This window comes from Lepidochelys olivacea (genome assembly GCF_965140295.1).
Source record: "Lepidochelys olivacea isolate rLepOli2 genome assembly, chromosome: 24".
Lineage (NCBI taxonomy): Eukaryota > Metazoa > Chordata > Testudines > Cheloniidae > Lepidochelys > Lepidochelys olivacea.
Window position 1 is genome coordinate 5,537,554 of NC_140434.1, and position 20,989 is coordinate 5,558,542.

The following is a 20,989-nucleotide window of genomic DNA, read 5'->3' on the forward strand; positions in this document are numbered from 1 at the left end:
TAGCATAGCTGTCTGCCTTGGCCCCGGTGTTTGTATCCAATGGGAATCTCTGAAGGGGGCACAGTGCGTGTTGGGGGGTGTATATGCAAGAGACAGGAGTTGAATATGGATGGTTGGTGGATGGGGAACCAAGTGGATTGAGTCAGCCCTGCTGCAGGGACAAGATCTAGTCCATTTTCCTCTCTTCACCCCAGCCAAAAACTCGTGCTGGGTTACCTGCCACTTCTCTTCTCCCGGCACCCAGGTTGTCAGCTCTGTTGGACCAAAGCAAGGTCAGGTAAATAGGTGTGATTCCTCTGTGTCATCTCAGCTGCTCTTTGCACCATCGGTGAGTCTGGCAGTCAGTCAGTCGCTGTGTCTGAATGGTGGTTGGAAGGCAGGAGAAGTACAGGGTTTATGACCCCCATTCTGTCTGATAATCTAAGCTGTGCTCTTCATTTCCCACCCCCCCCCCCCCAGGGACTAACCTGGCTAGGAGAAGGAAACACCATCTGTTTATCGGAGGAGAGCTGTCAGGAAAATGCCTACTTTCCAGCAACCGTGACCCCTCCGTTGCTGGGCTTATCAAATCAGTGTCTTGGGGAACACAAAGCAGAACTGAATCCAGCAACAGGGGAGGGGACCGAGTGGCTCTATCTGTGGCTTGTATTACAGAAGAGCAGCTGTATACACATTTCTGTGTTTGTGTGTGTGTGCGGGAGGGGGAGGGTGTTTCTGTATACAGTGAAAACAGCGCTCGTGGGCTCCCAGGGTTGGATGCCTCTTCTTCCTCTCCACCCCCACTTCTGGCTTTATAATCTCCTTTAAATGGGGAAGACTTTTAACGATTAAATCCTGTGGGTCAGACTTCACCACTCTGCATACCCCTGCATACACTCTTCCTTTGCTCTAGGATGTTGGGTATCCAGTGAGCCCACTGGTCTGTCTTACTCCAGTACCCGATGTCTTGGAGGAAGGCAGCACATCCTTACCGTGATCTTAATTTTGCATGGGAGTTGGGTCAGGAATTCCTTCCTGACCCCTGCAGGAGAAGGCCCGTGCCCTGGAGGGTGAGAGCTTGATGCCCCATATTGTCAGCGGCGGAAATGAGTAGAAAATTCATCTGCTGACTCCTTTGGGGCACCTCCCCTCCCGGATTCTCGGGAAGCCTGAGCAACAGAGGGGGTGAGATTTTGAATGGTTAGAGCCAAGTCACCCACCAACCTTCTGTTCCTGCCTGTGGGATTGAAAGCAACAAGGCTCCTGCTCTCTGATCTTGTCAATTTCCCTCCGAAATTGTCAATTTTAAGCTCTTCTCTCTGCCGATTTGCTATCTTGCCAGATCAGAGGGTGCTAAGAGACGGTGCAGCTTGCATTAACCCGCTGGCCAAGCTGGTTGAGTTGGCTGCCTATTTGCCGAGGGGGGTGAGCCACATCCTTAGCTGGTGTAAATCAGTGTAGCTCCAGTTTACGCCAGTGGAGGATCCGGCCTGCTATTTTTAAGACTCTTGCATTTCTGCACCATGGTGGATTTGATAGAGGTTTAGAGACAGGATGCGGGGCTGCAGGGAATTATTAGGGGATGGAAACCCTTTCCAAACAATGATCCTACTGGAAGTTTAGAATTGTGGTGGGCTGGTCCCCACTTTGAAGCTATTCTGGCTCTGTATTTGGGCTCTGCTGGGTGAGGTCTGTTTGGTGCAAAATATCCTTTGCTGAGCCCTGTTACTTTGGACAACCCCATCGCTTGGATCAGAGGTGAATGCTGATGCTTGAAGAGTTTAGGAAAAGGAGAGGTCAGTGATTGCTTGGGATTCTGTCCTCCTGCAGGTTCTGCTCAGAGTCTGCTCTGTCGCCCAGCTTGCTGATAAGTGTCTCTTCCAGTGCTTTGAGATCCTTGAGTGAAAGGTGCTCTGTAAAGGCAAAATCTCGCTCCTCTTCTACAGAGAGCTGCTGGTGTGTGGGGCATGTTATGGACACACAAGAGCAGTTCCCTGCTTATTTGGGAATCTAAATTAGACCGGCATTAGTGACAAAACACCAGCATTATAGTAGGCAGCATAGTTTAGAGATTAGGGCCCTGGGTTCGGAGTTAGGAGACCAGGGTTCTATTCTCCGCTCTGCCACTGACCTGATGGGCAGCCCTGGACAAGTCACTTCCCCTTTCTGTGCCTCAGTTTCCCCTCCTGCCCTTTCTGTCCTGTCTCTTTAAACTCTCAACCCTTTGGATTGTCGCTTGCTGTGAATCTGTACAGCACCTAGCACCATGGGTCCCGGCTCTCACTGGAGGCTCTAGGTGCTTCTGTAATATAAATAATTTGCAGCTTTGGAGGTGGGGGGACGACAGTCTGTTTTCTCTCACCAAGACACGTGATGCGAAGCTAACTCAAAGTCAGAAATAGCCAGGATTAGGATTACTCAGAACTTTGTAACAGGAAGTGACCAGCTGACTTCCTCTTTCCGAAAGGAGGGTGCCATGACAACCTGCTGCCTGTTGCCAGTCCAGCGGTGGGGGCTAGATCCTTACCCCATGGCAGCTTCTAATCTTTGTAGGGTTTGTCTTCTTCAAACCTCCAGGCCACACACGCGAAGGCCGGGGTGGGTGTTGCGGCAAGGGTGGAGATGCCTGGTTCAGTTCAAATAAAATGGCACCCGGATTCGGGAAAAATCACTAAATTCATCGCCTGTATCGAAACTGAACTCCGGGGAGTAGGAGTGAAAACTTTAAACCAGTGCTTGAATGCGCAGCAGCAGCAGCGGACCTGGGAGTCAGGACTCCTGGGTTCTGTTCCTAGCTCTGGGGAGGGACTGTGGTCTAGTGGCTAGAGCAGGGGGCTGGGAGTCAGGACTCCTGGATTCTATGCCCAGCTTGGCCACTGGCCATCTCAGGGGCCGTGAGTCGTTTTGCCTGCAGGCTGTAGCGTCCCGTGCGTGGTAGAGAAGGCCCAGGTCTCTGGTATAATTAGTACAGGCGAGTCTCCTCTTACGCTGGGGTGACGTTCCGCAGTCAGCGTGTAAAGCGAAAATCGCGTACAGTCAAAATTACATTGAGTGTCATGGCGGGCGGAATCGCCCACACTACAGGTACAGGATTTAAATTGTTGTTTTTCTCTTCTTTTTTTGTTTTTGCTGACCGCACAGAGCTGCATTCGCACATTGTTAAATGCGCGAGGATTGATGATTTTTTTTTTTTTTTTTTTAGTGGGACTGGGGGACGCAGACAGACCCTCTGGCTCTCTCTGGCTCCCCATCTGTGCTGCCCATTGTTGTCACGTGCCGTCTTTGAGAGTCCTGGCCTGAACACTGCAGTAATGGAAGGCTTTGCTGACTAGCTTTGCGGCATAAGTGTCGGGTTTGAAATGCCGCCTGTCTGAATCTCTGTGGGATCAGTTCAGCCCTTGGTTGGGCAGATAAAATGTGACCCATACAACGGACTGTCTGTGGTCTCTTGGCTGAGTCTGAAAGCTCCGGATGCTTTTTCACAGCCCACACTGAGATGTCCATTTATCCCGAGTAATGATTGGCTTCTGTCTTCCACCCCAGAGGTGGCTGCATTTCAGGAGCACCCTGCCTGGGGACCCTGTGGGATATGAAAGGCACCAGATAAATCTTTAAAGCATCACTAGGAGACTCACTGCACAGTGTTTGGTTGTTTTTGTGTGGGGGGGGTCCTTTCTTTGTTGAGCATCCAAATCCAATTCCTCCTGCCCCATTTTACACAGGGTAACTCGGCCCCTCCATTCTACAGGAATAACGGGTGTATATCTTCCCTTGGGCTGTCCCATCACACCCGGTTCTGTGCTGCTCTATGGCGTGAGGCATCCACGGCGGGGTGGGGGTGGGGGTGTATTTCTTAAGCAGACACATGGTTGTCATGGTTATCGGAAACAGGGAAGTACAGGGGATTTGAAATAACTGGGTGTCTTCTCCCATTCTACTCCATGCACTTTCTCCCTCCTAAGATCGCCGTGCCGTGGAGTCACGTGGATCTGGCTGGCTTTTCTAGCCCCACCCCTCACCCCCCTTTCACCCCATCCTGGTGTGACTATCCTGCTGGATGTGACATCAGCTGGGGTCTGGTGACCCAATAAAACCCCTTCCCTGCATCTGTTCGCAGCATCGGCCGATCTTCCTGGAGCACGGGCCGGGTTTAATACCTGGATCCCCTCGGTTGGCACCATGAGCTGGAACACAAAGCGACTGGCTGAGGGAGGGACTGTCGGGAAGGCACACGCTGTAGGGAGGGCCTCCCGGGTGAGAGGCTTCTCGGGTGGTCGTCCCGTTCTCGGGCGGGCGGGGGTCCCCCTCTGTGGAGCTGAGGCTTTAACTCTCTCTCTCTCTGTCGGCCAACAGAACAAAGAGAAAGAGAAGATGAAAGAGGGCAAGGAGAAGGACGCCCGCTACACCAATGGGCACCTCTTCACCACCATCAACGTCTCGGGCATGACCATGTGCTTCGCCTGCAACAAGAGCATCACGGCCAAGGAGGCGCTCATCTGCCCCAGTGAGTAGCCGCGCGTTGGCGAGCGACTTGTTCTCCAGCCCTGACCCCCCCTGCTCCCCCCTTACCCATCTGCACCTGCCACTCGTGTGCGCCTCCTCATTGACCCACCAGCTCCTCTCACCTACCCATGTTCCCATCCACGTCTTCCAGGTGCTGCTCTGTCTCTGCCCCCTGTCACCCCAAGTCTCTGCTTCATTCATCCCCGTCTCCTTCCTACCTCCAGCTCCCCAGGCCTCTCCTGCCTCCCCATATCAAGCCTCATGATCTCCTCTATCTCCGCTGTCTGCCCCCATCACCCTCCCGTCCAGCTTCTCTATCTCAGCCCCCACAACTCGATTGCAACCTCCTGCCCATCTCACTGCATCACGAGCTGCCCCGGAGCAGGGAAAACACGATCCACTCCTGAGGGAGAGTAAAACCCTCCTTCCCGCAGCAGGAGGTGGCTGGCTTGACACGCCCCTGGCTACTACCCATGAAAGGCCATAACTGGGTTGATGGAGAGCAAGAGAATCGGTGTTAGAATGAGAGAGGGCATTTCTGTGTGTGCACACCTATATCTGGATGCAGGAGTGTGCTGTCCATGGGGGGGCCGTAAAGTCCCACATAGCCTGTAGACAAGCATGCAGCTGGCACAAGAGATCAGTGGTGGTCAGTGGGATTCACGGTGCAGGACGGGAGAGAGATTTTAGGGCACCGAGGAGACAAACTGTGATGGATACTGCTCGGTTGAACTGCATTACCTTCTTATATGCACCTTAGTTGTACACATGGTCCTGATCTAGCTCTAGGAGGGTTTGGTGCGTTAACTACTCCAGTTCATTGCATTGCCTCATCAATTGAGTATGTCCTGTGCTCTCTGTGTTATGGGGACCTAGCGCAGTTCTTTACGCCAGAATCGCTCCTGATACGTGAATAGCTGGGGGAAGCTCCCCGGTTCTGCTCTGTTAGTAGATTTTGATCGGCCGCGCGGGGGAGGTGCGAGACGCAGCATGTGAAAATCTTTGCTCTAGGGTGAGATTTTCTCCAGGAGAAAGCCTGGGCGACGTCAGTTATGTCTACACAACAGCTGTCGCCGGCCCAGCTGTGTCTGTCAGGGCGGGTGAGGAGGTGATGCCCGATGGAGAGAGCTGTGCCGGCATAAGCACCCCATGTAGACGCAGTGATCCTGGCTGTGCTTTTACCAGTATAACTGTTCGCTCACGGGAGGTGGTTTCACTAGACCTCCTACAAAGCTAAAGGTGTCGTACGGTTGCGTCCACCCGAAGACTACGTTGCCAGTAGAGTACTCCAGGACAGCTGCACCAGTAACGAGCTGCTAGTGTAGACATGGCTTAGTGGAGTCACTGGCATGAAACTGATACGCACCGTGGGGGGGTCTGGCCCATTGACTCCAGTGGATCTGCTTTGACAGACACCAGCTGGGGACTTGACTCTAAGTTCAGTCGAAGGATCGTGCAACTGCTTGTTCTCCAAATCCTCAAGGACAGCCTAGTGTCTGTGTGTGTGGTCGGGCCAGAGGGCCGTGGATGAGCGGGGAGTCCTATGGCTGGGGGTGGGTTTTGCCTGCACTGGATTCCGGCTGGGTTTCGCTGCTTTTCAAAGGATCAGTCCCTGAGCTAAATTCGTGTATGGGATGGCTTATAAATAAAGCTTGTGGCTCTGTGCGTACAGGCCCTGCCCGGACTCCAGCCAACAGGCAAATCCCAGCTGTGGCCGGGAGTGAGAATGAAATTCTATCTCCTCGCTGTGTCTTGTTAACACGATGCCTTTCGATATCAGTGGGCGGGATGCTCGTGGCGTATGGCGAGGGGGAGCAGAGATTTCATTCAGAAGCTGAAGTTTCTTCCTCATTGAGTTTAAAAGTGCTTCTTTCTCTCAGGAAAGCAGAATTCCTCAGCACGCCCAATCCAGCTTCCAGCCAGGGCAGGATTGTTCCCTACAGCACATGCTCTTTGCCAAGGAAGAGTGGTCCAGTGGTTAGGATACTAGCCTGGGACTTGGGAGACCTGCATGCAATTCCCTGCTCTGCCACAGACTCTCTGTGCGACATTGGGCAAGTCATTTAGCTGCTCTGTGCCTCAGTTTTGCCATCTGTACAATGGGGATAATAGCTCTGCCTTGCCCCATAAGGAGAGGATAAATACATTAAAGATGGGGAGATGCTCGGATACTCTGGTGGTGGGAGCCAGATAAATATGTGTTTGGCCAGGCTAGTTGTAAAGACCCTGAGCGATGGAACTATCATGCCCCCCTTGGGGGAACTTTCCACAGCCGGGTGATCTCCCTGTTAGGCTGATTATCAGGAAACCTGCCCGCGTTCTTCCTTTAACTTCACCTCTCACGCCTAGTTCCTACCTAGGAATGCGTCCTCGGTGTTTCCACCATCCAGATCTCTGTAGCCGCTGGGTACAATTTTCAAAAGCAACGACATGACTTCAAAGTCAAAGTCCCATTTTCGAAAGCGGCTCAGGGATTGCCTGTATGGGGGGTGGGGCGCGTTATTTCAGCCTGGGGTCCCGTTGCCAATACCTGCATCAGAGGACACTGCAATGCATGGTGGGAAATCCCCACCTGCTGCCTGGCTGATGTTGTGAAATGGGGGTGATTGCCCACTAAGGTTGCTGCAGGTGTTCTTGAAGGATTTAGGTGAATGAGAAAAAAGAGAGGCATAGTTCACTGGAGATGCAGGGTTGTTCCCAGTGGTGCTGTCTCCCATTGACTCACTAATCAGGCTGTTTAAATATCAAATTCTCTCTTTTTCAGTCTCTGGGCTTGGTGGCTAGACTCTGCTTTCCCCTTTTCCCTGCTCTCCAGCCCTTTGAACAGAGATGCTAAACCCTAGACGGCTGGGGGGTGCCTTTCTTTGGGTGGGGAAGTTGGTCAGGAGCGTCCCATCCCTCGTGTGCAGCCTGGGAGAACCGGGTTTGGCACGGTGGATGTGCTCGTGACTTGGAGTCCTGCTGCCGACCCTATGGTCTGATCTGCTCCGTTCAGGGCGTGGGGCTACACCCAGGCAGGTCTGAGGGCAGGGTTCTGCCCTTGCGTTGATTTTTGCGGTATAGGGTACAGGCTAATGTGTCTGCAGGAGTTCAGATCTTGTGTGCGCGCATCTTGGCTATAGAGTAAGAGGGTGCGCTCTGTATGCAGTTGGGTTGTCCAAGGGTTTTGTGGTTTGGCTCTCTGCTGTCTCTTTCTGATGGGAGGCTCGTGGCATGCCACGGGGGCAACTAGCTATTGCATCAGCCCTGCGTGTTTCCTTCCTGCTGCTGCAGGATCGAAGCTGAGCAAGTTTGAGGTTAGGGCTTGCTCGGCCTGCTTGGTAAGAAAAGCGGATTACCATGGTCCAGGGAAACCCATATGTGACACACCCGGGATGTCTTTGCAGCCTGCTGGGATCCCATGGGCCATCCTATATAAGTTAACCTATTTTAGAGTTTAATACTGCTGCCCATCACTGTGGTATATGGGCAGCTGTTGCATGCAGACCTACTGCTTGCTTGTGTTTGGATCTTGCTCCTTTTTTTTTTTTTAAGGAGATGTTAAAACTTAGGCTGATAATTAAAGGTTCCTCTACGCAAGAGAAGAGATGCTAGCCCCAGATTCTAGCTCGGCTCATTCCGTTCATCTGACTCCAGCGTTCCCTCCTCTGCCCTGCAGTTTCAATCGGAGGCTTTCTTCCTGTCCGAACGCACCCCAAGATGTTGCTGTGTGGCTGCTAAACCGCTACCGCATTGCGCCCCAGAGGTGGACGCACTTCGGTGGTGAGCCATGCCGTCACTGTGGTGCGTTGGGATGGCAGATGGCGAAGGGGCGTAAATACAGGCTCCGGATCATTATTGTAGGTGTGCCTGGAAAGAGGTCTGTTCGTGGTTCAGAACCCCTTTGTGGCAGGGACTGTCTCTTCGTTCTGTTTGTACAGCACCAAGCGCCGTGGGGGTCCTGGTCCATGACTGACACTACCGCAATACAGAGAGCGGGCTACCAGGTGCTCTGGAAGAGGAAGCCGTTGGCGACCTGGGCTTGTCTCTGACAATCTGGTATATAAGGAGATCCCATGCCCAGCCCCCAGCGCTGTCTGTCCCTATAACCTGCCGCCCCCAGGTGCTGCTGTCTCGAGAGTTACCTGGCTTTGCACAGGGTACCTGAGGCTCACCGGCCCTGCAGTCTCACGGGGCTTAGTGCGGAGGAGGCGAGAGCGCAGCTGGTATTCCCTCCTGGCTGCCAGCTGAACGGTACAGATGTACAGAAAGTTGTTCATTTCCTGTCTGGTTCTCCGGCATGCGGGCGGGGGAGGAGATGGAACGGCTTCCCTGGGGATAACGCGCTGAGTCACCCGGTGGGAGGAATCCCTCCCCGCTCTGCTTTCAGGTGTGACTCCCACTCGGCTTCTCTTCCCCCCCCCCAGCCCCGAAGCAAAATCAGGGCTGGCCACAGATTGACGCCCTCTGTCTGGCTGTCCCCCCCCCCCCAAGAGCAGTGGCAAAGTGAGCTTCCCCATCGCTGTCCTGCTGATGCAGATTAGCCCTGACCCGAAAGGGTTAAAGGGGGCTGTGTGGGGCATTGGCGCTTTCTGCTGCCCAGGGAGCCGGTTACCGCATGTGCTTGCCTTGCCCTACGGGAAACGAGCTTGCTGGGTCTGAGCCGAGGGTTTGCATTTCAGGGGGAGCTGGGTGCCGAGAGCCCCGAGGTTCCTTTGGAAAATCCTATCCCTTTATGGCCATGATAGTGCCTAGAGGACCCAGCCGAGATCAAGCCCTTGCTCTGCTAGGCGCTGAGAGACCCGTCCCCCTGCCCCGAAGCGGAAGGTGTAAATAGATGAGGCAGGCAAAGAGGGAAAAGTGACTCTCCCAAGGTCCCGGAGCAGGTCAGCAGCAGAGCTGAGAACCCCGACTCCCAACCCAGCACCTTCCCCACTAGCCCGCGCTGCCGTTACCACCATGGGCCGGATTCCGGGTCTTGTTTTAAATCCTCACCCGCACCAGGTTAATTTACAACCGGCCCAGTACAGATCCAGCTCCTCTGTGCCAAGAAAGAGCAGACAGGCTGCAGCCATGTGGCTGGGCAGGAATGTTGGCAGATACCGGCTCCCCCTCCTCCGGGTTGGTCAGAGACCTTGTGGCGGTTAATAAACAAACTTTCTCTCTCGTTCCCATCCATTGCTGGAGTCCATCCAACGTCCGGTCATTGGGCATCTTGTATGTTATGTGTCTGTACCTCCGCCAGTCTAGTCTGACCCGGCCGTGACGGGTGGAGCCGGGACCGCCTGTCTGCTCCCCCCATCCCCAAGGCTGCAGTGAGGGGTACAGACAAAGAGCGAGAGGGCTGTACGGCCAGGTGGCAGCCATCCCAATGCAGGCTGCTGTCTGCAGCAGCTTCTAGCAGCAAGTTCCCTGGTGCCTGGGTTTAAATTCACACTGGGGTTTAAACTGGTGCAGCTCTCTCCTGGACACCAGGCCTAATGGGAGCAACACCCAACCGGGCCAGGTGGGAAGGGAAGAGGCGACTTGGGAGCTGAATCTAGACTGGGATTGGCCACGGGGCTGAGGTCTGATTGGCTCTGCGCCGAGATCCTACGGCACGGCACGGTCTGTATGCACCGCCAATGCCCTGAGATGGCAGCCTTGTTATAAAATAGGAGCTGAACTAGCCCCCTGGGAGAAGGGCTGGTGACTTCAGTTTTGGCCTGGTGGGGGCCGCTCCCCGAATCCCCTCCAGAGTCCCACGGTCGCAGCTGTTCCCACCCTAGACGGCATGCTGGTTCTCAACAGCTGCCGTGGCCGCGGGCTCAATCGGGGCCTTGTGTCTGCAACATCTGTCTGCAAAGCAGCTGCCAGCTCTGGGGTAAACAGCTTTTGTCGCCCTTCAGAGAGGATCTCACCCGTGGGAAGAGAAACAGATTTCTCGTTCCCCACACTGCCCCAGGATCCTGGCCCCATGGCACGGGGAGGGGAAGGTCTGCTCTCTGTCAACCCCTTAGCACCTGCCTGCGTCCATCGCATTGCAAATCACAAAACAATCAGAAAATCAGAAAAGCGGCTTGGCTGGAAACACGATCGTGGAGCGGCCTGTGTTTACAAGAGTCACAGGTCGCATGACGAGCCACCGGCTCTGCCAAACTGGCTGGGTGTCCCAGCACAGCAATAGAAGTGTGCTTGGCATTCCCTTGATTCTGCTACTGCTGGTAGGAGAGACTGCAACTTGCTCTCCCCTAGCTGGGTCGGCCCGTGTATATGGACCGGGAAAAGACAGCTGTGGATGCTACGGACACCTGGCTATAAGCAAGCAGGGCTATAAACCCTCATGCTTCAGGGCACAGAGCAACCTCTGATAGGATCAGGAAGAAATGTTCCCCAGGGGCAGGTTATCGCAGAGGATCAGGATTCTTGCCTCTTCCTCCGAAGTGGCAGGCTGGTCACTGTTGGGCCCAGGAGACTGGGCTGCGTGGCCCCCGAGTCTGATGACGATTGTTTGTATTTCGAGTAGAGCTTAGAGGCCCCAACTGAGAGCAGGGCCTCCTGGTGCTAGGTGCTGTAAGTGCACGGTGAGCGACAGACCCTACCCCAAAGAGCTGAGAGTCGAAATAGCAAGACAGACCGAGGATTCTTCTTCCCGTTTCACAGATGGGAGAACTGAGGCCCAGAGATCTCCTGAGTCCCAACCCACCGTCTTAACCAATAGCCCACCCTTCCTCTTACTGAGCTGCTGTGTGGTTCCCATGGAAGACGGTGGCATTTCATTGGGGGCGGTTCAATGGGCAGATCCTGCCAGCCTGGCTTGTGCGTTTCTAGGCACTGAGAGAGGAGACTGTCCCCCGCGTAGGCAGCGAAACCCGCGTCACCGCTCAAGGCTGTTCCCGATCAATATTGCCTGTTCCACGTGGGCTGAAGTGCTGGCAGCAGCTCCGGCTACAGCAGATGGGATGAGAAGGGCTGGCGTGTGGTGTTTTCTGCCATCCTTCCTCCTCTCCTGGTGCGTGATGAGGGACTGTCTTTGCATTTTATTTTATGGCTTTTGGGTGCCTGGATTGGGGTGGTGTCCACAGGCCCATTCTGCTTGGAGCTGAAAGCACATCACAGCCCCTACCTTCTCTTTGATGCTTTTCATCAGTAGATCTCAATGCATTTTAGGATCGTGATCCCCATCTTACAGTTGGGGAAACTGAGGCACAGGGAAGGGAAGTGACTTTCCCAAGGAAGTGCTGGGCACCAGTTCTCCGAAAATCTAGCCAATTCGGAACATCTCAAGGTGGGCACCCAAAATCTCAAACCCCCTTTGACAGGTTTCAGAGTAGCAGCCGTGTTAGTCTGTATTCGCAAAAAGAAAAGGAGGACTTGTGGCACCTTAGAGACTAACAAATTTATTTGAGCGTGAGCTTTCGTCATCCGATGAAGTGAGCTGTAGCTCACGAAAACTTATGCTGAAGTAAATTTGTTAGTCTCTAAGGTGCCACAAGTCCTCCTTTTCTTTTTACGAAACCCCCTTTGGAAAATCTGGGATGCAGGTTTCCTCCCCCTTATCACTGGTCAGACTCCCTCTCCCAGTGGCCGGCTAAATGTTATTTCCTAGCTGGGCTGCAGTCGGGTCAGTTTTAGACCATTTCCCCTGCTTTGATCTCATTGTATTTATGGAAGTGAACAGCCCCGGGGGGCCAGCCTGGGCATTGTCTAGCCAAACTGCTTGATTGTGTTCTCCAGACTCTGCCTTTTCCCGCATACGCAGAAAATTCCTGATTCCGTAATTGGGCTTCAGATCCTCAGCTGGTGTGAAGCCATGATAAGTCCCTCGACTTCTTTCGTGTAGCTATGCCAGCGTAGCATCTGGCCCACGAAATCTATGGTAACATTCCTATCCCTGACCTCCAGGCTGCTGGTGGTTCATCTACTCCCCCAGTTGTGGTTTCATTAGATCTTGCTACATAGGATCAGGCTTGGCTGATACTGGGACAGGAGACCTGTGTCGAGTGAGCAATGCTGCAGGAAATGATGCCCACGTATCAGGTCGTGGTGCCATCCATGCCCAGCTGTGTGGAAGAGAAGAGTCAACCTCTGGGATGAGATGTAGCTTCATAGATTCCAAGGCCAGAAGGTCCATTGTGATCATCTAGGCCAGGGGTTCTTCAGCCCCAGGCAGGGGACCTGTAATCGTAACCCTGCCACTCAGGACTGAAGCCCTCAGGCTTCAGCTTCATCCCCGGGCAGTGGGGCGCAGGCTTCAACCCAGACCCCAGAAAGTCTAATGCTAGCCCTGGTAACCCAATTAAAATGGGGTCACGACCCACAGTTTGAGAACCGCTGATCTAGTCTGATCTCCTGGATGACACAGGCCAGAGAACTTCCCCAAAACAGAGCAGTTCCTTCAGGAAAACATCCAGTTTTGCTTTAAAAATGGTCCGTGATGGAGAATCCACCAAGACCCTTGGTAAATTGTTCCAGTGTTCAGTTACTCTCCCCTTTTGTAGACTGATCACATCACCCCTTCACCCTCTTTCTTAAGCATAAATAGAGTTTATTGCTGTAAGGCCTGTTTTCTAACCCTTTAATCATTCTTGTGGCTCTCCTCTGAACCTTCTCCAATTTACCACCATCCTCCTTGAAAGGTTAACACCAGCCTGGCCGTCGAAGCACGGTTCTGGGCTGCTCAAAGTGGTTGCGTCTCCGTGCTTTTTGCAGCGGAAGGGCTGTCGGATCTAGTGTCCTGGTCAGATTCCAGTTTTAAAATCCCTGCAAGAATGATTCAAGGGGCTGAGGGAGGAAGGCCCCCAGATCTTATGGGAAACCAATGGAAACTGAGCCAATCCCAGTCTCTATACAGCCCACAGGACTCTGCTTCCCATTCTGCACAGCGGTGTGTTTTTCTGCATTTCCTGGTGGGGGTTTGCCTACATGAGACAGTTGCACCAGTTTAACCCGAGATGTGATTTTAAACCAGTGAACAAGTGCAAACCCTGGGTAGATGCTCTGACGTCCGTTTAAACTGGATTTATTTAAGTCGAGCAGGAACTAGTGTAAACTAAATATGTGTCCACACGTCCAATTTGGGTGAAACTGGTATAGATTCTACCTTCAGCGTTGGCTGCCTGAAGTAACTGTTTGCAAGCGTGTTGCAATAACCCCTAGCTCTTTTCAGCCACAGATCCGAGACTGCTTTACAAAGGGGGTTAGGATCATGGGGAAACTGAGGCACAGAGCAGGTAACTGACTTGCCCACAGTCACTCCCAGGGCCAGTGGCAGAATGGGGAATAGAATCTGGGTGTCCCGGTCTAGTGCTCTAACCACTAGACTACTCACATCCGTGTGGGTAACAGCTGTGTGACAGGTTCAACCATGTGAAGGTTCAACCATGGCTAATATGTGATTCCTCTGATGTTGCTGAAATTGATCCCTTTTTCCCGGGAAGGGGAATGGACACTGGACCATGCCCAGGGTGCTCTAGTCCTTCATACGTTGTGACTGATTATCTGCGGGTGACTCTCCTCACACTCCTGCAGTAAAGCAGTGCTGGGGCAGGGTCCTGCCCAGAAGAGATTGTCCAGAAAGCTGAGAGCTCTGGGCCCTAGGGGGGTAACTAATCCGATGTCCGGGGAGCAGGGCTGACTCTGTGGTATTAGTTCAGGTCTGATTCTGCAGTGTCACGTCCCACCCAGACCCAAATCAGCATCTCGCGAAGGGGTTTCATTTTAGTTTTGCAAATGGTTTCAACATCCTCATTCCTCAGGAAACCACTGAGATCCATCCCTCAGCTCGACGCAGCGAGGAGAGTGCGCCCGCCCACACGTGTGTGTGTGTGTGAGGGAGAAGGGGGGAGCTGCCTCTGAACACAAATTCCTTTTTCACACCACCATTTGGTGGAGGTGTTGGTGAACTAGTTGGATCTCTCTCTGTGTGAGCCGGGGGCAAAGCTCCTTGGAACGTTTGCCCTCCATGAGGGAGGTGGGGAGAGCAAAGAGAAGCGTAGAGAGGGTCGGACTGCGGGAAGCTTCCATTAACTCTCTAACCATCGTGTTGATGCAGTGACGTCTGCCTGGGTCTGCAGACAGCCTGAAACAGCAGCTCGGAGGGGTGTGAACGGCCCTGTTCATCTTGGTAGCGTATTTGCTCTGCAGCCTAGCAAGGGGGTTCGGTTAGCTCCAGCTGGGACATCAGAGAGGCCCCAACCCTTCTTAGGGGTCAGAGAGAGCTAGGGTCTGGGACAGAAGGGCCCTTCAGGGGAAACCCTAGGAAAGACCAAGCGAGGGAGATAGGTGAGGCTGAATTATCATTTAAAAGCCAGACTTGCAGGGGGATGGGGAGAGTCTGGACTTTATCCTGCATCCATTCAGAGCGGGGCAGGAACTCTGCCGGTCTACATGGTGCCGCTCTTGTCAACTACTGTATTTCACTGCTGGGCTGTCACCTCCCTATGGTGTCATGAGTGGGTGGAGCTTAGGTTGTGGGCGGGATTTGCGAGAGTACCATTTCTACTTCCCTTTCTAGGCCAGCTCCCCATGGTGGTGAATACTGGCAGCGCGTCGGCGTTTCAGCTGTGGATCAAGACGCTAGGGTGCTAGGGGCTGTACAGACAGAGAAAAGCTGGTCCTTGTTCACGCCTGGCTTGACTTTCCAGCCCACACGCTGCCCCCACTCCCTCTTCTGTCTGTAGAACACGCGGCTTCCCTTTCTGTAGTAACTGAGGTTTAGATCTGCTGCCTCATCTCTGCAAGTTCCCCTCCGGAAGAGCAGTTGTTCCTGGGCTCTGCTTATCATCTTTGCCATATGATGTTTTCCCCAGAGCAGTTGCACCCTGCTGGTAGCTAATTCAGGCTGCTTCACCATTGCTTTTCTCCAAGCACCCCTCTGGGTGGCAAGCCCTGTTTGTTCTGGCTTTTTTACAGGGCCGTTCAAGCGCAATTTAATGTTAGAGGCTGGAAAGTGACTTTGCAGGGAAAGGCCATTGCGGGCTCCTGTCTTGTGGATTTCCAGAGCAAAGCAGGTTCCCTGCAGGTGCCATTGTATTAAAACGCTTTGTGCTGGGATATGAAAACCCTGCTAGCTTCCTTCTGCCTCTTGCGTAATCCTTAGTAATAAAGATCCTCCAATAGATTGCACAAACACACACCCCTAATGGGAACTGAGAAATTGTCTTCTGCTCGAGTCTGCAGACCTGACTGTGTTGGAAATGTGGAGTGAGACTAAGCCCTGTTGTTTTTATTACAGTAGCACATGGAGGCCCTAATTAACATCAGGAACCTGTTGCGTTAGGCGCTGCACGTACACTTAGCGAGTCACAGTCGCATCCCTCCACAATTAATCCCTGCTGCCTCTCACAACATAGGGCTCTTAGCCCAGCTTTCCTGTCCTCTAGCCCATTACATTCTTCTTCTCAAATCGTAGGCAGCATTTTTCACTCCCCCATGCTAAACTGCGGCATGTCCACCCTGTGTGCTGTGAAACAGCTGCTGTGCTCCTCCCCAGAGGTGACTGCAGTCATGGGGCGGCGGTGACAGGATGCCCAGGGGCTGCTTAAAGGTGTCGTCTAAGGGCTAGAGATTCTAATGGATGCTGCACTCCCCACAGAGGAATTTTTGGAGCTGCTTGTTGCAACTTCACTGCAAGGCAGAACGATCACTGGGCATGTCTACAGTGCAGCTGAAAACCCGCATCTGGCCCACGCCAGCTGGCTCAGCGAAAGGGCTGTTTAATTGCGGTGTAGACGCTAGGGTTGGAGTTGGGGCTCTAGGATCCTGCGAGGTGAGAGGGTCCCAGACCTTGGGCTGATGTCTTCACTACAGTTAAACAGCCGCTTAACCCGAGCCCAAGTCAGCGAGCATGGGCCAGCCAGGGATGTCTAATTGCAGTGTAGACGTGCCCTTTGTTACAGAGGGGCAGCACACCCTGGAGCAGGTCTCCCCCCCCCCCGGCCACGCCCAGACGTCCTTGGTACAGAGCTCTAATTACAGCATTGCAACAGCTGATCTGAGCTCATTTCCTGAAACAGCTGCCAAATCGGTCTAAGAGCAGCTCGGGCTCCTCCAGTTGCTCATTCGCTGAAGTAATGTCTCTCCTAGGCAGCTGCTTCGTCTCCAGCCTTTACCTGCCCTTCTTGGCTACTTTGTACGGGTTTGAGCTAGAATCAAGAGGGCCGGGCAGCGTCAAGTTGTTGCTAAAGCCAGGCTGCAGAAAGGCCACTGACTGGCAAAGCCATGTGCCCGGTCCCACCCCTGTGCCAAAGGGAGTTGACGGAGGTTTTTCTATTGTGCATGCAGCCCTGGGTGGATGGCATGCTGGAAAGTTGGAGCTAGTCGAACTGCCAGGCCTCTACTGCTTCAGATAAGCAGGAGCTCCCTTAACTGGCTGTAGAAGTAGGTCCTTTATCCTCTTTGTGGACCAGCCACCAGGGAGCAACATGAGCGAATGAACTTAGTATGTTGCAGGCGGAGAGAAACGTGGAAAAACTGTTGCCTTATGCACGTGCCTGTCTGGACTGGCTCAGTGTTAAACGGGGGGGTAACTGGTGGAAGGGAAAATTGGCGATGATAAAAGCCTGGGGCTTGATCCTGCGAGGCCCAGACCGCTGAGCCCTTTGGAGGTGGTACCTGTCAACTCGGAAGCTGCAGGCCGGGGAGAGAGGCTGGTCCTGTGGGTTAAAGCACAGGCTCCCCTGGGCAAATCCATTAAACGCTCCAGGCCACAGTTCCTCAGTTCTGCCGGTGCTGCCTTGGCCTATTCCCAACGGTAAACTCTTCAGGGCAGGGATTGTGCGCACAGCAGGGCCCCGAGCCCATCAGCCAGTTAATCACAACAGGGCCGTGGCAGCTTCTCGGCGATAAACCTGTTTTTAGGCTCAGACTCTCCCCGCCGGCCTGCAATGATCCTATTGCTCATGTTTAATAGGACAGAACCTCGGCCGCTCTTCAAAGAGGAGCGCGGCTGAGTGGTGTTCAGAGCCATGGGCTGTGAGGAATAGATCTGGACTGTGGCTAGCTAGTGGGAACACCTAAACGCTGAGTTTCTCACTTGTTTTGTCCTCTTTCCCCCCCGCCGCTTTTGAGTTGCACAAGAGCTGGCTCACCAATCTCCAAAACAATATTTTTCCTCTTAAAAATGCAGAGCATGACTTCATTTCCTCCTCTCGGTCACCAGACTGCAGCGTCTGACCTGGCTGGCACAGGAGCCTGGGTGCTCGTCTGCTGGCCTGCGTGTGTTGCTTGCACTTGGGGTTAATTTATCCAGTGCCTGGCCGGCGTAGCTAGCTGGAGGAGTGGGGCCATGGGGCTGTTACCCCATGCTGAGGCTTGGGGGCATAAGGCCACTTGATGCCCTCTTTGCACTGCCTGTATGTTGGAGCTGTGCAGTGCCCTGCCCAGCCCTGGTGTAAATTAGAGCAGCCCCAGGGCTGTTGTCACTCAGGCTCTGTCCCCAGGTGAGCAGGGACAGCTACAGCACAGTGCATTCCTCCCACACCCCCGACACTGGGGGCAGGGCAGGGGCAGAGCCCTGACACCAGTTGCATTCTGGCTGGGAAGACCCCTGGGTAAAGGGGTGGAGATTCTCAGGCAGCCAGTTCTGCCCCCTTTATGATGCCCTCTTGCGTGTCTGCCCCTTTCTAGGGGCGTGATGGAGGCAGCAGCCAGTTTGTGCTCGGTGGAGATGGCGCATTCCAGAGGAGAGACACGCACGCCACGCACTCTCTCTGGATTCTTGTGATCGGTATTTCCCACGTCCTAAAACAGGAAGTGATGCAGACTGTGGAGGCCTGACGGAAAACCCACAGGGAGCCAACCCAAAGCTAGTGCAGGGGGGAAATGTATCAAAGGTCCTTATCTGACCCCCATCACGAGCACCTCACAGTCCTCCTGTGATGCAGCGGCAGCTAGGGAAACTGAGGCAGGGGATTAAACCCATGACTCCCAAGGCGGGTGTCCTCAGCACCGGGCCACCCTTCCCCTCTATCCTAACAGAAACCCTGCTGTGGATACCACTTACGCTGGGCTGGTCAGTGCTCTTGAGGGCCTAATAGATTTTTGCTGTTAGGAAGCTTCTCCAATCTTCTGCTTTGTTGTTTGGGCTCCTGGGTATCCCCCCTTGGGCGTGCCCTGGATTGTCCCCTTTGTGGGTGCCCCCCACTGCTGAGGCTTAGCCGGGGAGCTGCACCGGCACCCTCAGGCTCCGGGGCGCTAAGTAAGGTGCTTTTGTTCCCCTGCGTCCGCAACACCCTGTGACAACAGCTTTATCCCTGCCCGAGCTCATGCTCAATCGCTGCCCGCTCTCCCTGACGATGGGTTTATGGTGCAGCAGGGACAGTCGCTCCCTGGGTCATTAGCAACTGGATGCGTTTGGCCCTTAAATGGGGTTGGGCAAAGCTCTGTAAAGTGTGATTCAGATCCCAACTGGGGGACAGGTTCTGGAGTCAAACGCTCCTAGGCCCTTGGCTCCGGTAGGAGATTGGACCCTGCAGCCTTTACGGATGCTCCCATTGGAATCGAGAAGTGGGGGTTTCTTGCCTAAGTGGAAGTTGGGATTTTTCTAAAGGACCTAAGGGAGTTGGGCACCCAGCCCCCATTGAGTTTTGAATGCCCCTTTTGGAAAAATCTGTGTCTAAATCTGCAGGGTTGTATTAGGATCTGTATTACAGCATCGTAGCTCTGCCCAGTGGGGCTAGGGGCTGTACAATGCAAAGGACTCTCAGCGCTACAGGGCATGGGCTTTTTGTTGTGTCTGTACAGCGCCTAGCGCCCCGGGGTCCTGGTCCACGACTGGAACCCCTAGGTGCTACCACAATATGGATGCAAACAATGGCTCCTTGCCTTTGTTTTGATACACAACTTGTGGATAATTGGTGCCTGTTTCCACTGACTGGCACGGCTCCTCTCTCTGAATCTGACTTTTCAATCAACTTTGAATGGGGTTCCTTAACTTGGCTCACGTGCCCATTGGCCAGGTCTACATTAGGAAAGCAGGGTTAACTAGAGCGGATTAAAACCCTGGTGTAGGCAAGATGTGATGGTAATGTGTGTCAGCTAATGGGGGGTTAGCCCTTGGCTCCCCCCCCCCATCTGCCCCAAAAGTTGACCCTGACCAGGTGATGTGTTTAAAATTTGTGTGCGTGCAATACACAAAAGGCAAAATATATCCTAAAATCAAGCCTCCTTCTGTGTGTGTGTGTGTAACACCAGTGGGTGTCCCTCTGAGAACAAGCAGGTTGCTGTTTCTGCATATAGGGTGTGCTCTCTGTAAAGAGTGCCGTGCGATGGCGAACGCAGTGCATATGCAGCAGCCCACGCCGGGCCTGAGTTGGATGCCCTGAAGGCCCCTTGGACACAGCTCTGGGACACAGCTCTCTCTCCTCCCCCCCACCACCACTTTGTTGTCCTGACTCATCAGCTCTGGGAGAATTTGGGTGTCTGGTGGTTGTTTTTTTAAATCATCTTTTCCCTGATCTGTATTTATAAGGGGGTGTGTGTGAGTTTTAGGAGTTTTTTTGTTTGCAATCTCTGGTCCCCTCACATCAAAGGCTAGGTTGTATTTGCCATCTGCCTCTTTTGAAATGTTACCTGACTCTTCAAGGCTGCAGCTGCCCGGGACGCAATCTTCCTCCCACCTGACAACCAAATCGTAACAAGCCAGTAATGAGAAGGGGAGGATGGTTTTGTGATTTTTAAAACATGGGACGTGAAGTCTGGAGATCTGGGGTCTATTCCTGAACTGGCCTCTGACTCACTGTGTGACCGTAGACCAGTGACTTGGTGTTTGTGTCTTATCTGCCCCTGCCCCAGCGTCAAGGCGTAATTCCCTGTGGGTAAAGTGTTTGAGCAGCTCAGATGAGTGGTGGCAAAGCAGGGTTGGCATCTGACCAATGGTAGTTATTTCTGGCGGGCGGAAAGGCCCAGCAATGCACACTATAGCAGCTTGGCCACGGATCTGTGGCTTGAACTTCACAATAGCCTCAGCTGGCCCGTGATCTCACCCAGTCACATGCAGGACCCTCTGTTAGTTCTCCATTTACAGAGTGCTGGCTCACAGGTTTGGGTGGGCCCCCAATCCCCCTGGCTGCTATCAAGCATGGCTTTGGATCTCGGACTAGCATGACTAGGAGCTATGTCAGTTTCACGGTCTTCCTGCCAGATTGTTATAAAGTTTAGAGTAGGTCCCGTCCAGGGCTTTTGTCACCTATTACTCCTCACCAGGGATCCCAGAGCTCTTTAGGCCACCTGCAGGGGGAATGTTTTTCCCACTGAAATGCAGCCACCTCTGGTGTGGAATGTGGCAAGTGTTAATAGCACACAACAACATGACAGATTAGCACAGGACATTTTAAAAAAATATATATGTTGGAAGCTACAAGGAGAATTTATGGAGGCAGAAAGTAATTAGCAGAGTTGGAACTTTAGCCTGGGCTAAAGTAGTTTGATGGGTCTGCTTCAAACTGAATCACTGCAAAGAGCTAGAATGTTTATTTTTTTGAAATCCAGAGCAGTCAGATTTCCCCTCCCGCCACTTTTTTTCAGTGACATGGTGCTAGGTTCCAGA

The 20,989-nt window shown here is 53.3% G+C and overlaps 1 protein-coding gene across 9 annotated transcripts in view; it reads left to right on the plus strand.

Moving 5' to 3' along the window:
* The window catches only part of ARHGEF2 (Rho/Rac guanine nucleotide exchange factor 2), a 136,059-nt gene that overhangs the window by 91,520 nt on the left and 23,550 nt on the right, over positions 1-20,989 (plus strand). For 8 of the 9 annotated variants that reach the window (XM_084613513.1, XM_084613518.1, XM_084613517.1 and 5 more), the window contains one exon: positions 4,333-4,483. In XM_084613513.1, coding sequence (XP_084469639.1) covers positions 4,333-4,483 — 151 coding nt within the window. Of the gene's footprint in view, positions 1-3,546; positions 4,234-4,332; positions 4,484-20,989 lie in introns of those variants that run through there. The other variant, XM_084613519.1, reaches the window with a different exon arrangement.